Below are 17,160 nucleotides of genomic sequence, written 5' to 3' on the forward strand. Positions count from 1 at the left end.
TGTGTGTGTGTGTGTGTGTGTGTGTGTGTTTGGGGGGGTTGACAATGGGGGACAGCTTGCAGGCTGCTAGTACACTTGACACCCAGGCCCAGGACTCCAACATCCACCTCATCTATGAACTGTAGGAGCATGAAAAGGAGATGGGCCAACAGATCCAAAACTGCAGGATCTCCACAACACAGGTGGGAAGTGGAAGGGGTCGGGGGAGGGGCCTGGTGAGGGCCCATTGTTGACATGTGACAGAGGGCAGAGGCCGCAAACCAGACCTGTTCATAGCTAGGAACACTTGGAAACGAAGATGAAGGGATTAAAAGGCAAAATGTGTTTGTGACTCACTGGGCTGCACCACGGCCTCCACAGCAAGACTCCTCCTCTTCCTCCTCCTTCTTCCTCCTCCTCCTCCTCCTCCCTCTCCCTCCCCCTCTTCTCCTCCTCCTCCTCTTTCTTCTTTCTTGTTCTGTTTTGTTTTGCTTTATTTATATTTAGTTTGGTTTCTGATGTTTCTTTTAAATTTTTCTTGCTTTGTTGGTGGTGGGGAGGTTGAAAAGATGGAGAGTGGATGGGGGAGGGGATGGATGGGATTAGGATGCAGGATGTGAAAACTGCAAAGAATCAATATAGGTTAAGTATATATATATATATATATATATATATATATATATATATGTATGTATATGTATGTATCTGTGTATGTGTGCATGTATATACATATATATATATGAAAGAACTGACAAAAAGTTCAAAAAAGAAAACATACAATAAACAGAGTTTTAAAAATTAACTATGATACCATTCATCTCTGGAGAAAGACTTAAATGTGCAATCTGCAAGGTCCATCAAAGAGTCCACATGCACACCCAGCCCTAGATTCTAAGGTCATACGTAGAAAAGACAAATTCCCTACAGAACACATTTTATCCAATGCCTGTGTGTGTGACAGAAATAGAGGGGTAGGGAGGGGGGAAAGAAGTAAAAGAATCTAACAATTTTACTTAATAAATCTTATAGTTAACTTAAAAAATAAATAAGAATCAATAAGATAAAGGAGAAAGAAAATAGTGAGAAACAAATGCAAAATATATTTTAAAATATTTAATGAAATATTATCAAATTATCAAATATTAAAGAAGTTTAGTATTAGTTTAAAAATCCCTCAGGATTCTGATGGGAAAAGGAGTGAGAGCCAAAGAGATGAGAGAAAGATGCAGGGGAGACGGATGTAGGGGAGACGGATGCAGGGGAGACGGATGCAGGGGAGACGGATGCAGGGGAGATGGATGCAGGGGAGACGGATGCAGGGGAGACGGATGCAGGAGAGACGGATGCAGGGGAGACGGATGCAGGGGAGACGGATGCAGGGGAGACGGATGCAGGGGAGACGGATGCAGGGGAGACGGATGCAGGGGAGATGGATGCAGGGGAGACGGATGCAGGGGAGACGGATGTAGGGGAGACGGATGCAGGGGAGACGGATGCAGGGGAGACGGATGCAGGAGAGACGGATGCAGGGGAGACGGATGCAGGGGAGACAGATGCAGGGGAGACAAACCCAGGGAATATTGACAAGAGGCTGCTTATATCTAGAAGAGAAGCTATAGGAAGAAATGTTAAAACCGGGCCAAGAACAGTAATTTTCTGGCAAAATTCAAATATCAAAAATTGACCCCAAAGAAATACTAAACTTGAATAGACCAATTATGACAGAAGAGAGAACTAGGAGAGCTGTCACTGAACAGATACCAGGACTAAATGGGTTTATAGAGTGCAGAAGTGACCTTTTAATGCAATTCAAATTAGTCCCGGACAGAGAAGAAACACTCTCCTGTTGATTTTACACAGTCAATGTAACTCAAGGGCATGGCCTGTTCTAGCAGAAAGTGTAAGAGGAGGCATTAGCAAGTTCTTGAAAAAATGCTCTGAGATCAAACAAATTTTATTCAGGGAACATAGGAGCTATCAAAAAAAAAAAAAAAAATTCCCTGGGAACATCAGCACAGTCTGTTATATTAACAAACTAAGGGGAACATACACAGGACACTGTCAGCAAACCCTGAAGGGACACCAATAAAACACACCAACCTTTCCAATAAAAACACATCATAAACAAACATTTTGATGAACGGATGACTATACCCAAGCCAACTACAAACATCATTCAAAATTATAAACTATGACTCGTTAAAATAATTTCCATTCAAACCAGGAATTCATTATACAAACTTCTGTTATTAAATAACTAGCTGAGAATTCCAAGTCCTTTGTAAATACACCACAACTTTCAGTTTAATACATGTATGGGATTCTTGAATGTGTACACAAGTGGGTTTCTGATTCTTGTGCCTTCTCTTGGGGATCTTTTATTCCGCATTGCTTTCTCTAACCCAACTTCTATACGATGGTTTTTGTTTTATCTTCTTTTTCAATGTGAGACAGAAAGGGAATGAATCCGGATGGGAAAGGAGGTGGAGAGCAACTGAGAGGACTAGAGAGAGGGGAAACTATATCCAGATTATAGTTATAAGAAAATAATCTATGTTTAATTAAAGGAGAAAATAATGGGTGCAGACATCAGCCAAGGTTAAACCCACTTTCAGCTGATGATAGACATTTTCATGATTTTTTTATTTAAACTAGAAACAAGCTTGTTTTACATGTCACTCCTAGTTCCCTCCACCTCCCCTCCTCCCCCTATTCCATCCCCTCGCTTCCAAGGGATCCCAATGGGGGAATCTTCAAAGTCTGTTATATCATTTGGAGCAGGGCCTAGGCCCTCCCACATGTGCCTAGGCTATGGGAGTATCCCTCTATGTAGAATGGGCTCCCAAAGTCCATTTGTACTCTAGGGATGAATACTGATCCACTACCAGAGGCCCCATAGACTGCCCAGTCCTCCTAACTGACTCTCACGTTCAGGGGGTCTGGGTCAGTCTGATGCTGGTTTCCCAGCTATCATTCTGGGGTCCATGAGCTCCCCCTTGTTCAGGTCAGCAGTTTCTGTGGGTTTCTCCAGCCTGGTCTTGACCCCTTTTCTCATCACTCCTCCCTATCTACAATTGAATTCCAGGAGTTCAGCTCAGTGTTTAGCTGTGGGTGTCTACTTCTGTTTCCATCAGCTACTGGATGAAGGCTCTAGATGACTATAAGATAGTCATCAATTTCATTATTGGGGAAGGACATTTAAGGTAGCCTCTCCACTATTGCTTAGATTGTTAGTTGGGGTCATCCTTGTAGATCTCTGGACACTTCCCTAGTGCCAAATTTCTCTTTAAACCTATAATGGCTCCCTCTATTATGGTACCTTTTTTTTTTTTAAACTCATGTATTTTCCCACAATTTTCCTGTTCTCTCATGTCCTCCTTTCCCCTCTCTTCTTCCCTTTTCTTTCTCTTAATTCCCTCTTCCTTCCACCCATGCTCCCAATTTGTTCAAGAGATCTTGTCCCTTTCCCCTTCTTTGGGGGACCATGTATGTCTCTCTTAGGGTCCTCCTTGCTTCCTATCTTCTCTGGCAGTGTGTATTGTAGGCTGGTGATCCTTTGCTCTATGTCAAATACCCATATATGAGTGAGTACATACCATGTTTGTCTTTTTGAGACTGGGTTACCTCAGTCAGGATGGTTTCTTCTAGTTCCATCCATTTGCCTATGAATTTCAAGGTTCCATTGTTTTTTTTTCCACTGAGTAGTACTCTATTGTGTAAATGTACCACATTTTCTCCATCTACTCTTCAGTTGAGGGACATCTAGGTAGCTTCCAGGTTCTGGCTATTACAAATAATGCTGCCATGAACATAGTTGAACAGATGTTCTTGTTGTATGTCCTTTGGTATATGCCTAAGAGTGGAATTGCTGGGTCTTGAGGTAGACTGATTTCCATTTTCCATTCTCCAAAGTAGCTGTACAAGTTTGCACTCCCACCAGCACTGGAGGAGTGTTCCTCTTTCTCCACATCTTCTCTAGAATAAACTGTCATTGGTGTTTTTGATTTTAGCCATTCTGACAGGAGCAAGATGGTATCTCAGAGTTGTTTTGATTTGCATTTCCCTGATGGCTAAAGATGTTGAGCACTTTCTTAAGTGTCTTTCAGCCATTTTAGATTCCTCTATTGAGAATTTTCTATTGAGTTTTGTACCCTACTTTGTAATTGGATTGTTTGGTGTTTTGGTAACTAGCTTCTTGAGGTCTTTGTAAATTTTGGGAATTAGCCCTCTGTCAGATGTGGGGTTGTTGGACTTAATATTTTCTTTGGTCAGTGAATCTATTTCTCCTAGTGTATTTTCAATACCTGAGATTCTGTCTTCCATCTTGTATTCTGTTATGCTTAGATCTGCAGTTCCTGATTGTTTACCCAGCTTTTTTACTTCCAGCATTCCCTCACACTGTCTTCCTTCCTTCCTTCCTTCCTTCCTTTCTTCCTTTCTTTCTTTCTTTCTTTTTTTTTTTTTTGTGTGTCTCTATTTCAGTGTCCAAGCTGTATACTGTTTGAATTGTTTCCTTCTTTTGTTTGGTTGTTTTTTCTTGGCTTTACTTATTTTCTTCAAGGGATTTATTTATTTCTTGCAATTTTTGGTTTGTCTTTTCTTCTATTTCTTTAATTTTTTTGTTTGAGTTTTTTCTTCCATTTCTTTTCTCGTTTCCCCTTCAAGGGTCTCTATCATCTTCATGAAGTTGTTTTTGGGATTGTTCTCTTCTGCTTCATCTGTGTTGGGATGTTCGGGTCTTGCTGGCGTGGAGACCCTAGACTCTGGTGGTATCATATTGATCTTTCTGTTGTTGACTGTGTTCTTATACGGTCATCTTCCATCTTCCTATCCCTTCTTCCAGTGGGTGCCCATGTGGTCTCTCCCTTCCCTAGATATTGCGATTAAATAAGGATCAGGATAAACAAATGGGCCAAATAGATGTTTATTCAGGGAGAAATAACTTACAACCTAGACAGATGAACACCAGCAAGTTCCACTGGATGCTCTCCTGTCTGAGTCCCACCAGCAAGAGAGCTGGCTCTTCCTCAGACCTCCTTCCACAGGTCTCTCCCTTCCCATACCTCAGGAGGCTCCAAGCAGGGCACCAGAAGGTGGGGCATGAAACAGGCCCAGGATTACCTCCTCCTGTGGGTGGAGTCAGATAGACTCTGGATGGGCTGGTATACAGGGATGGGTTCTCCGCATGTGCAGTTCTCATACCTCAGAGGCTCTGAGCAGGGCATGGGTCCATGATGGGTCCCTGGCATAGGTCTGGTGAAGGGCAAGAAACAGTGGAAAGTTTGATGCTAAAAATAGATTCCTCCTGGATTGCCTGTAGATGTTCGTCACAGCCTTAGCTCACTTGCCATTATTAGCAATGGGTGATTAATCGTTGGCTGACTAGGTTTCCTTTGCTTTCAAGTACTATCACCTTTCTGTTTCTATCACTTTGCAGGCTGATACCTCCAAAATTGATTTCTAGCCTGGACCCATTTTTAACATTTCATGGAGCAGCAAACAGGGAACAACCGAAAACTGTGAAGTGACATTGTTTTGCTTTTGCATCTGCCTGTACTTGACAGCTCACCTTGGGATTGAAGCACCTGTTTGTCCAAGGTCAAAACTGACATCAGAAACGTTAGTGGCAGAATCCGATGTACCAGCTTAGATGAAACACTGTCTTCAGTGACATTTGTTCCTTTTTAAAAGAAATTTATCTGGGTCTTGGGGCTGGAGAGATGGCTTAGTAGTTAAGAGCACTTGCTGCTCTTGCAGAAGACCCCAATATACATAGTTCCTCGTAATCATTGGTGACTCACGATATTCAATTATTCTGGGTCCAGTGGTTCTGATGCCCTCTTTTGGCCTCCATGGGCACTGCAGGGACATGTCATGCATGCAAACAAAATACCTATACATTAAATAAAAATATACAAATGAAAAATTACTTCAATTATCTCTAAGTTTTTTCATTTCTTCACCTAGTCTCTACACTTTGTTTGTGTTTATAATTCTCAGTTTTTGGCATATTTTACTTGTCTGTTGCTATGACACATGTGTGGTCTTCAGAGAACGGCTTGTGGGAGTTGATTCCCTTTTTTCCATCATTTGGGCTCCAGGGGTAGAACTCAGGTTGTCAGCCTTGACAACAATTGCCCAAACATACTGAACCATATCACTGGTCCTAACTTTATACATTTTGTTCTGAGGCACACCACTAGTAAAGGCACTTGGGAGACATCAGCTAAGATTTCCTTGCTATATCCCTCAAAGTTCAGCCTGTAAGCTGGAGGTCCTCAGAACATATAAGAGAATATTCCTTGGTCTAGCCAGAGCTATCTTTTCTGTATCAGATACACCTCAAAAAATTCAACTGAATTTTAGTCTCTATCAATTTTTATTAAAAATTCACTTGGGATGATGCAGACATATACCTTCATAATTTCTAGATTTAGAGACATGGCTGATGAACACGTGATGGTCATGGGCCATACCCTTCCCCCATCCTTCTTCTGCAAAGGTGACATGTATAGTCAACTCAGGTGGGACCAATTTTTATACTGTCACATTATCCCTCTCATCTTATGTGTTGATACCTTTTTACTCAAGATCATGAATAACTATTTTCATGCACTACATAGTGACTCTCAAAATGGTACCCATTCCCTTATGAGATAAAGGCTCAGGCTTGTGTCATTATCTTCAAAGTTGAAATCATGGAGAGTCCAATAAATGCCAAATGCTTTGGAGTTTGTCTTCAGGGAAGCTGACAGATACATCCCTTCTGTAGACACATCTGCTTATTAATTTTTATCACTTCCTGTCCAAGCTGAATCAGAGCTTCTTGTTAGGGAGATATTTAACAAACAACATGAATGCATAATCCAATTTTCCTCAAGATAGAAATTACTTTTGTAGTTATTTTCTTCACATTTCTCTTATGTCTGTTATTATTCAGGGTCTTTATCCAGTTCCTCATCAAGTTGTAGCCTTATCATAGCTTCCAAATGTTAATTGTTGGAGACAACGGAGGTGTGAATATGCAACCTAGCCTCAAGGGTGAAAAGTCACTGAGTCCTTTGTGGGGACAGAGGTGATAATTTATAACTTAAAACAAATTTATTTTATTTTTATGTGTCTGAGTGTGTGGATTATGTGCATGGGAGTGCAGGTGACTATGGTGGCCTAAGGCTTCAGATCCCCCTGGAGTTACATGAAGTTCTGAATCAGCCATTGTGAGTGCTGGGCACCACATCTCTACAAAGTAGTATGTGCTCTTAACTTCTGAGCTGTTCCCATGAAACTTTTCCTGGGGAGACACAACACACAGGTCTACTCACCCCAGATAGGGAACCCAAGACAGACCAATGCACAAAGACCGCTAAAGTCCAATTTGATGAATTTTACTGGGGTATATCCACAGGAGTAGGATTGAAGGGTTACTTTCAGGAGCAGCAATAACTCAATGACAGCTGCATGGGCAAAGCCCACCTCTAATGGATGACAGCTCACAAAGCTGGGAATCTGGAGCACACTGTACACCTGCAGGCAGCTCAACAGGTTTGAGAGTGTCCTTTCCAGGTGCCTCAGTTTGTCTGAACCTCCTCTTGGCAACTGGTCTGGTCTCCATCTTCTTGAAATATTTCTCCTCCAGGTTTTTTTTTTTTTTTTTTTTTTTTTTTTTTTTACCCCCCCCAGCTCAGCTTTCTCTCTCCTTTGATGGGGACTCTCAGTTTTTACTGTTTACTCTGACAGGGAGGGGCCAACTGCCTTGGTCAGTTTCAGGGACTCCCTGAAGCTATTTTGAGCTGTGTACCTTCCTGCTTGAGGAGCTTCCTGTAGGATGGGATGTTTCAATCCTGGAGGAAGCTTTTACACACTATCTGGTGTTGCCTAGCCAGATTTTTGAATGAAGTGTTAATTTTTATTGTGAAACCTCAAAACCTTCCACTTCGCATGATGTTCTCCAGTCACAGAGCGTTCACCTTACACAGAAGTCCATCATTGATTCTTTCAGAAGCCAAGCTCATCCTTGTATTTCCCCATTTCCCCTTTTGGCTGTGAGTGTCTTAGGCTGCTCATAAGCACCGGGCAGGACGTTGGTAATTCTCCGAGCTAGAGTTGATGTCTTAACTTAGGGTTATGATTCTCTTGTTAATTTTTCCTTTGAGATCCATGCCCGTGATTTATCACTGAAATTTCCTGACAGTCACTTAAGATGCGACCACAGTTTAGTCTGAGTTCTAAAATGACTATGGCCTCATGGCTGTATCTTTATGTATGAATGTCTTAAAGGAGCACAGCATTTACACGGTAGGTATGGCTTGAGCTTTGGAGTGGCATTTACCTATAACATGGTTATTGTGTATTTTTTAATGTATCCCAAATGATAATAAAGTAGTGACCAAGTCTGAAAAGTTCCGGCCTCTAGGAATGGGCACTGTAGAGGAAAATGAATCCATAAATCACTCAATCACTCAATGGTAGAAATTACCTGGTTCTGTATCACAGCACTGAGCTGCAAGGCAAAGCCTGATACTTCAGAGCAGTCTCCTCCACACAGGAAATGCATATTCATTATTTTATTCAAGCCAGAAACGACTTTACCCTTCTCTGACCTTTCCTTTCATCTGTTATTATCTAGAATTTCTATCTAATTTTTCATCCCCATTTGTTGCTTCCAAATGTAAACGTTCCGTGGAAACTGAGTTTAGATGGGGTGTGTGTGAACATAAATCGTGAGCGGCAGAAACGGCTTTTAAATCTTTTATGAAGCTGCACTTCGGAGCTGCGGTGTTTTCGGATTTCCCTTCCTCTGCTTTTTTAAGTTATTTTTTTTAATTTTTCCCCCTTTTTTGGGTGGGGGAGTCGAGGATAATCTTAACACGTGCTTTTCTGGATTGCAATTTTCATGATCTGGTGACCTGTGAACACTGTAATTGCTTGAAGGGAATCTATAAACTTTCTCATTTTCCCGACTCTCATCGCTGCTGTTTCTTCTAGTGACCTAATCCTCACAAGCCAGGAAAGGATCAGTGTGCCGATCAGATCAGCCCTTCGCCGATTTTTGTTTTGTTTTTTTTTTTCTTCTTCAGAAAATTAAAGCGAAGAAAACGGAAAGGAAAACAGGAGTAGACAGAGGTGATGGGAGAGAGGAGAGGGCGTTGAGAAGGGGAAACGGGGAGCAAGAAAATGAAAGGGCGCTGAGGTTTGCAGAAGCACGTTCCTGGGGCAGCCACAGCACGGAGTCGAGGGCTCCCACTGGCTCTGGAAGCTGCCAATCGCAGTGTAATCCTGTAAGAATTTCTCCCGGGTTTATCCTGGAGTCATTACTGCCTCCTTTCCCCTAGTCGCCAGGAGGAACCCAGAGCTGCGGGCGAGGAAGAGAGGGAAGGTGGGGGCGGAGGAGGCGGAGGCGGAGCGGGACCAGGGAGAGGACGCGGAGGGGGTGGGGGGTGGGATCGAGGGGAGGACCCGGGAGGCGGCGGCGCGCAGAAGGAGGGGCGCAGCAGCCAAGCCTCTAGTCCGGCCCCCCGAGCGCTGCTCTCCAGAGATCCCCGGAGTTCAGGCCGCGCGTACCGCGCGTCCCCGCCGCTCTGCATCCCAAACTTCAGCGGCAGCTCCTTCTCAAGCGGTCGGCTGCTGGCTTCAAATCCGACTGCACTACGACCCGGACACCGAGTCTTCCGAGTGAAAGCACGCCGCCCAGCAGGACCAGCCCGGGAAAGCAGCCTCGCGAAGCAGCAACTCTCCGGGTTGGGAGAGCAGAAGCCAACAAGTGAGAAGGAGCCGCGTTCCCGGGGCGCAGCGCGAAAGCCGGAGCAAGCGCCTGAGGAGACTGCTCGCTCCGGGAAATCTGACCCGAGCCCGAGCTCTGCTCCCTGCGGCGGCCCAGCTCCGATAGCTCTAGGCCCGCTGCTCTGTGCGCTGGGCTTCGTTTCATCCGGGTGGCGAGCCACGTCTCCGGGGAAATATGCAGAACGCGTGGATCCTGCTCACCTTGGGCTTGATGGCCTGCGTGTCGGCGGAGACGGTGAGTGGGCCAGGCCGGGGAACGCGCGCTGTTTCGGGTGCCCAGGCTAGGAGAGGAGCCAGAGGGTAATTGGGGAGCGCCACCTGGGGGATCAGCCACCCCTAGACGCGGGGCCGCCTAGAATCCGCTGGGACAAATGAGCTTGCTTTTCTACAGCTTGTCCCTGGTCCCTTCCTCTCCCCTCTTGGCAGAACTGAGCAGCCACAGGGAGTTATCCCATGTCTTTGGGGATGGGGGCACCAGAATTGCATCTCAGCATCTCAGAGGCTCCTACAGTCACTCCCAACTTTTCTCCCTCGGGGGGTTTTGTGGTGTGGTCCAGGAAGGACAGAGGGCTAAGAGTGGCGCCTCACGAGAGCACCACTAAGGGTCAGGGATGAGTTGGAAACTTTGGGGAGTGTCTGTTCTTCGAGGCACTAGTCCTCTGCTCCAGGTTTTGTGCCTGACTGAAGGCAAGTTTAGGGAGACAGGGCCCATCTTAAAGAAACTCGAAAATAGGGGGAAAGGAAAGTTTGTAAAAGTTAATTTGTTTGATGCCCCCTGTTGCTGTGGCAAGGAACCCACACTACATGGAGACACAGTCGGTGGTTTAGTTGGAGGCCCCCGGCTGCATGGAGCTTTCGGGAACAGGCCAGAGCTCCGTCTTCTGGTGTCTTCCATGAACCCTTCTCATGGAGAGAGGCCCGGGGCTTTAGGGGAGAGAGGAAATTTTAATCCGATGGCACTGGAATGTCGTAAATTGGAAAGGTGAGGGTGCTTGTGACATTACTATGGTCCGCAGAGCCTCTGTCCTCTGGGGAATAGAGACCTCTCTCCTGCCACCCTCCTGATCCTGTGGTTTCCTACTCCTGTGAGACTGTCTTCTTTCAGTGCCAGCATCTTCCCCTCTCCGTGGCTGTGGGAACTTGGTTTCTCCTCAGGACTGCCTTTCTGGGATTGGAGTTTGTTTCTCCGCAATGCCCAATGAACGCCCTCTAATGGTGACTGCCTCTCAGGTTCACCACTACTGCGGTTGCCCCTACCTAGGTCACTGCAGCTGTTTTGGCAGGTGGAAGCCAGAGCAGGCAGTCCCAGGGTGGCCTTCTCAATTAGGGATGCCACTGCGTTGGCATCTAGCAACTTGTGCAATTCGAAGTAATGGAATGGCCCCTTGGAAAATACTGTATATCTTTAGCTGGGCTTGGTCGTCCCTTCCCTTTTGACCCTAGGCAATTAGGGATTGGGGAACTTTTTGGCATCCAGCTTAAAGTGGACATTTGTGATGGGGGATGGTGATGCTCTGCTGTGTGTGAGGCTGGGGAACTTAGAATTGGAAACTGGATATTTGAGCTATTGGGATGTAAAAGCACAACTCTGATATTTACAGGATTTCTCACTGGCAAACGATGTTTACTCCGTTGGAATTAGTAATCTCTCCCAGATAGTTCTGAATTTGTAAACCAAAAGGAAGCTATTCTGTGTTTGTTTGGTGGGGGGGAATCATTGCTTATCTCTTGCAAAGCAGGACAAAAGATTTTCAGAGTGGATCCCTGTGAAACTGTGCAGAGTTGGGGAACCTTTTCTTGACAGCCCCATTGAGAGATTTGGGGATTCCGGGCAAGAAAAGCCCTTTGGAGTTTCTGTGTGGGTTTGACAGCTCCTTAAGGTATGGTGGGGTCTCCTCTCCCTGCCAGATTGAAGTCTCTTATCCTTGGGGGCTCTACCATTTTCTCAGTTCAAACCAGAATTGAATGTTTTCCAAGTGAACAGCTTTATTGGAAAGATTATGTGTTGAGCCCTTGAACTATCATTCGAAGGGTGATTAAATATTTTTAAAATGTCAACTCGGGAATCCTACCTAGAGCCTTTGTTGGACAGTGAGTCAGTCTTTCTCAGTAAAAGCTGTTTCAAACCCACACTGGCTGATAGCCCACTTACCCTGCTTTCCTGCCTCTAGTTTGTTTCACCTAGGGCACCCAGACTTGAAAGAGGAGACTTTGAAAAGTTCAGCTGCTACAAAACATTATTTTCTGGACTTTGCATTTTAATTTGGGAACTTGCAGTGGTGTCCTGGGATTTAAAAGTAGTGGTTATCTGAGCTCTAAAACTCCAGGGGCAGCTAGTGAATTCTTTAGTTTACACTTAGCTCAGAGGGGAGGGACCCTTCTCAGTCACTAGGGATCAGAACTGCTTCGGGAGAGGAACTAGGGGCCCCTTCCTGAGGGTACAGAGAAAGCAGGGAAGCCTGTTTCTAGTGCTTTCCACTGGCAGCTGAGGACTTTCACTGCCCGAAGGAAGGATGGTGGAGGGAAGCGCCTGCTGAGTGCAGCGGCAGTGGACATGCTGCTAGGTTTTCTGGCCTTTTTTTTTTTTTTTTTTTTTTTTTTTTTTTAAACATGACTGTTTATCTTTAGAAATAACACAGCACAGACTTCTATCCACATATCATTTGAACTGGAAATATGCTTAAGGAAAGGAAGCATTTTGAACTGGTGGAGTCTTATAAACATGCTTAGATGTGTGTAAATTAAAAGAAACTGTCAAGTCATTTGGAGGCATGCGCTACCTCAGAAGGCATCATGAAAGCCAGGGCTCTGGAAAGTTTGTGCTAGAAAGGAAATTAAAGTTGAAATACTATAGTTCTTAGCAGTCTTTCTCTAAACGTATTTTGTCAGTTCTAATGGGGCAAATTACTTGTGCTGGAGAGTTTGACAGAAACAAAGGCTCTTTATCTCTCCATTCAATATTAGCAGCAGACGGTGTCATTTAAGAAGGGAATCTCAGAGGATGGGTGTTCAAGAAGGAATTTGAGTATGTCTTGCTAATGCTTGCTTATAGGAACTGGTGTGCCTTTTCCTTTTTCATTAAAAATGCTAACCAGTAAGTAGTACTTTTGCATACTTATGAGATACCCTATGATATTTTGAGTCATGTATGCATTATGTGATGGTTCAAATCAAGGCCGTATATCTTGTTTTGGTATTGCCTGCCATTCAAAGAGCAGTCTACCAGTGGGCTGGGCAACATGACCAATCAAATGGCACCTTGGACAATCATTAATTGAGGAAGAATTTTAAAAGGCCAACTAGTTTTTCCAAAAGCAAAACTTATTTTTAAAAGTCTCTAAAAGCCCCTGAAGCACACACACCAGACCTGACCATTGGCAACTTGGAGTCTTTTGGGGACTATATGTCTGGAGACTGACTTGGCCATAGAGAGCCCAGCCAGCTCTGTCATTAAGGTTTACAACAAGTCTAGCCAAGCCATTGTGTTATTGGCATGTCTGCTGCTTGGTGACCCAGCAGGTCCTGGGAGAAATGTCTCTGAGCAGAGGTTCTCACCAAGCTGTCCTTCCTCCCCTACCAGAGAGCCAAACAAGATCTCCCCCATCATTCTGTCCTTCCCAGGGCAGACAGAAGGCCTGTGCCAACGGTACATTCCAGTATCGGAAAGTCATCCCATTCTTTCATGGAGTAGGAACCAAAATAAAGTCTCGGAAGAAAGCCCACACCAGGAAGAAGACCTTTTACTGAAAACGGGGTCATCCTGTTTTAACATTTTAGTCTGCCATACCATTTTAATTCTAGTCCCGTGGACTGGAGTTTTGAAGAAATTCTTGATTCATTCATTCATTCATTCATTCATTCATTCATTCAATCATTCATTGTGCTTCTCATCTATACCCGCCTTTAAACTCACCAGTGTACTACTAACTCTACCATAAACTCGGTAGGGAAGTCTTCCTGCTAGGTGCTTAGGCTAGGTGCTAGGTGCAAGGCTAGGTGTAAGCCTTGTGTGTCTTCTTAGTAGTTGTGTAGCTACCATTCTTTGATGATGTTGCCTTTGATCCAGCAACTACCTTGTGTACTGGTTGTGGCTTGGAGTCTGCATGTGTTGGCAGATTTGTCAACTGCTCTATGCTAGTACTACTCCCTAGTTAGTCCTTCCTAGTCATTGTTGTGACCATTCCTTAGACACCGCCGACTTGTAAGCATCCCTCCTTTAAAACTGTGTGCATTAAACCTTCAACAGCTTTTCCTGATTGTTTCAGCCCAACCTCCTCTTTTGGGCCCTCTCTAAGTAGGAAGGCAGACTGACAGAGTCACTGGAAGGTCATGAAAATATAGATCTTGGAGGCTTATCTCAAACTTACAGAGGCAGAGCTCAGTGAGTGAGTGTGTGTGGTGGGATAATTTGTATCTTTTACAAAGAATCTCTGATGGCTACAATGAGTCAGCTGCCCCTGGGAATCACAGGTTACCCCATAATTATGGAACTGCCCTGTATCACTTCCAGACCTCTCAGTTGTGGCTGGGCTAAAGCATAAGTGGTTTGGCCTTGGGAGACCAACAGGTCCGGGTTCCTGTGATGGCGTGTTGCCATTCATTCATTGTGTCAGAGCTCACACAAAATACAAAGCTCCAAGCCATTTAAAAAGGCATTTGTGTGAGTGAATTGGATGCCCCAAATTATCTTATGTCATGAATGTTGACTGTCTTCAGGATGCAATAGGGGTACCTCTGGATGGCAGAAAGCACTGAGCAGTTTTCTTCCTTTCTCTTGGCTTGACTATGGAATACAGATACTACACAACATGTTCTTTAAGATCACTTACCTGCTGTATCTCACAGCACCTTTGGCACCATCTGAGGGATGGGGTGTTGCTCCACAAAGCACTGAGCTCAGGTAGGAGCCAGGACCAGGTAAACCACCATGGATCGTGAGGTTTTCGGCTTGGGTGCTGGAGCACTGGGCAGACAGGGAGCAATGGGCACGTCTCAGCTCAGTTTTACTCAGCTCACTGATGCTAGTATGCCTGGGGTTCTCTGAATCCGTGAGCTCTGTGTGGCCTAGGCCATTTTGAAGCTGTGTCCTTTCTGCTCCAGCTTCATTATCAAGGCAGGGAACGTGAGATGATAAACAAGACACAGATGCAAAGTCCCAGCATGTTGTTGATAGTGGTGCTCATTTACCCTCATTCCTGCATTCTTCAGCTTGGTTGAGAGACTAACCAGACATTCCGAGGTGTTAGGCCTCAGTCACGTGCTGGTGTGCTGCTGGACATGTAGCACAATGAGGGGAGGTGTCAGTAAATATGGGGACCTGGGTTCATAAAGGGAATGTTTTTGTTTCTGTTTCCCCCCCCCCCTCAGGGTTGTAAATGTAAGGAAGCTCTCCACTTAGCTATTCTGAGTTTCAGGACCTATCATTAAATATACACATCACCTTTAATGCCAGCACATGGGAGGCAGAGACAGGTGTTTGTTTTTTGAGTTCAAGGGCAATCTGGTTTACATAATGAGTTCCAAGCCAGGCAGGGATACACTGAGATACCTTGTTTCAAAACCAGAAAATCTCAATAACACTGTGACAGTCCATTTCTAGGACAGATTGAGCTTAGACAAGTATGGAAGAGGTGCTTCTGAACTCAAGGGACAGGACTGAAATGGAATCGTGAATATCTGTCCTTTCCTGGAATGTCTCAAAGAGTTGGTAAGACTTGGGGAAGGAGAGAACCTTGAAGTCAACAGAGATTTTCTGTTTAAATTTCTTAGCAGCAGAGTGAAGAATGCCCATTCATGACCTGGTCTACTAGCTGAGAAAATTGCCATTAGAGATATGCTCTCAATTTTCTTTCCTCTATAGTTGAATTTATCTTATGAAAAGTGTTAGAAAGATGCAGAGACATTGTGACCTCTACACAGTGTTTTGTTGTTGCTATCTCTTTCCGTATTGTATAGGTACACCCAATACCAGCTGTACTTCCTGATACTGAGCCTGTGATGAATTCAGTGGGCCTCATAGGGAAATGCCACATGGGAAAAAAAATCTAGAATTATGAGGAAAATTACAAAGAGTTACAAAAAGCAAAAGATTTTTTTTTTTGTATGTGTAAATTTTTCCCTTAGATAGAACTGAAAGAAAAATAAAATGAAGGTAAGACGTCTTTAGACCAGGCCCAAATGGGGCATTGTGCACACATTGTTAAGGACTGCATCTCCTGTGGGTATCTACAAAATGATGGAGAAAATCTCTGCTGTTAATATTTCAGTTTTTCTTCTTCTTTCGGGATATTGTTGGGGAAATGTTAGACTAATCCAACAAATAAGTAATTAAGTTCTGCCAAATAATTGGTGAACTTTTAAATTAACAGTCAAAATCATACATGCTTATTGTGTAAATATGTTTTAAGGTGAAACACTTCTTCTGAGTTTAGTTTTGGAGTGAGGCATTCTCTCCCATTATAGAAAGGTAAGTTGTTTGTGGTAGCCAACGGTGATCTGTTAGCTTGAACACAGCATTTATCAGGTACTAGGATTGGTTACATTGCTCTAGAGACTCACAGCCCAGCTTGCAGTGGTTTCCCATATGGTTACAAGCTAATATAATTATAGCATTGTGGCCAGTTGATGGGGTGGGATTCACTTTCATTCTGGATGGAGGCCAGCATGACTCACTGATGATATTTAGGAAGCCCTAGTCCCTGATACAGGGGCCTTCCACTGCTCCCCTCTTTAGCAATGGAATTTGGTCTGAATGCTGTGGAGAGCATAAGTAAGAATGGGAATGAGCAGGCTCTTTGGTAGCTAGCTTGGAGCTGCCCAGACTCTAGAGTTAAGATTTGTCTTGGATAGAATATTTAACCCTGTAATTCTGGGCATATTAATTATTCTCCGTGCTCAGTTTTGTCACCTGCAAAATGAACCATGCTAAAATAATTTCTTAGTATTTGTGAGGTAAAGTTTATAGGCTTTTTAGTAACTGGCATACGTGTGTCCTGTGCCATGTTAGTTATAGCTCCTGGTTTTCTGCTACCGAAGGAGTAGGAGCTTGGTATAACATCCCTCATGAGCTTGTGTGATAAGCAATAGCTGAGAGAGACTCAGAATGTCCACACAGAGCCAGGTTTTCTTCCGTAGCTAGCTCTTGCTTCCATCTTGGGGTAAATTAGCTCTATGCGAAGATAGGAAGTATATGCTGATACTAAGCTGTTGTCTTATCTCTGATTGATGAAAAGGCTCCTCACAAGGACTGGACAAACACATACGTGTTCAATGTAAAAAGCTCATCTCTGGTAGTGATTTTACCATTACTGATCTGCCCAGAGGGAATGGTCATAGTTGGGTAAACAGTATTTTCAAAATGTACTCATTGAAGCTCGGCTTACAATACTTAAAAAAAAAAAA

General features: G+C 44.1%; 1 protein-coding gene across 1 annotated transcript in view; it reads left to right on the forward strand.

The window, feature by feature from the left end:
* Positions 1 to 9,812: 9,812 nt before the first annotated feature.
* The window catches only part of Sdc2 (syndecan 2), a 99,967-nt gene continuing 92,619 nt past the window's right edge, over positions 9,813 to 17,160 (forward strand). The window contains exon 1 of the mRNA XM_051202701.1: positions 9,813 to 9,994. Within this exon, the coding sequence (XP_051058658.1) occupies positions 9,935 to 9,994 (60 nt within the window). The 5' untranslated portion in view covers positions 9,813 to 9,934. The remainder of the gene's footprint in view (positions 9,995 to 17,160) is intronic.

Source organism: Phodopus roborovskii, unplaced genomic scaffold (assembly GCF_943737965.1).
Source record: "Phodopus roborovskii unplaced genomic scaffold, PHOROB, whole genome shotgun sequence".
In the NCBI taxonomy this organism is placed as follows: Eukaryota; Metazoa; Chordata; class Mammalia; order Rodentia; family Cricetidae; genus Phodopus; species Phodopus roborovskii.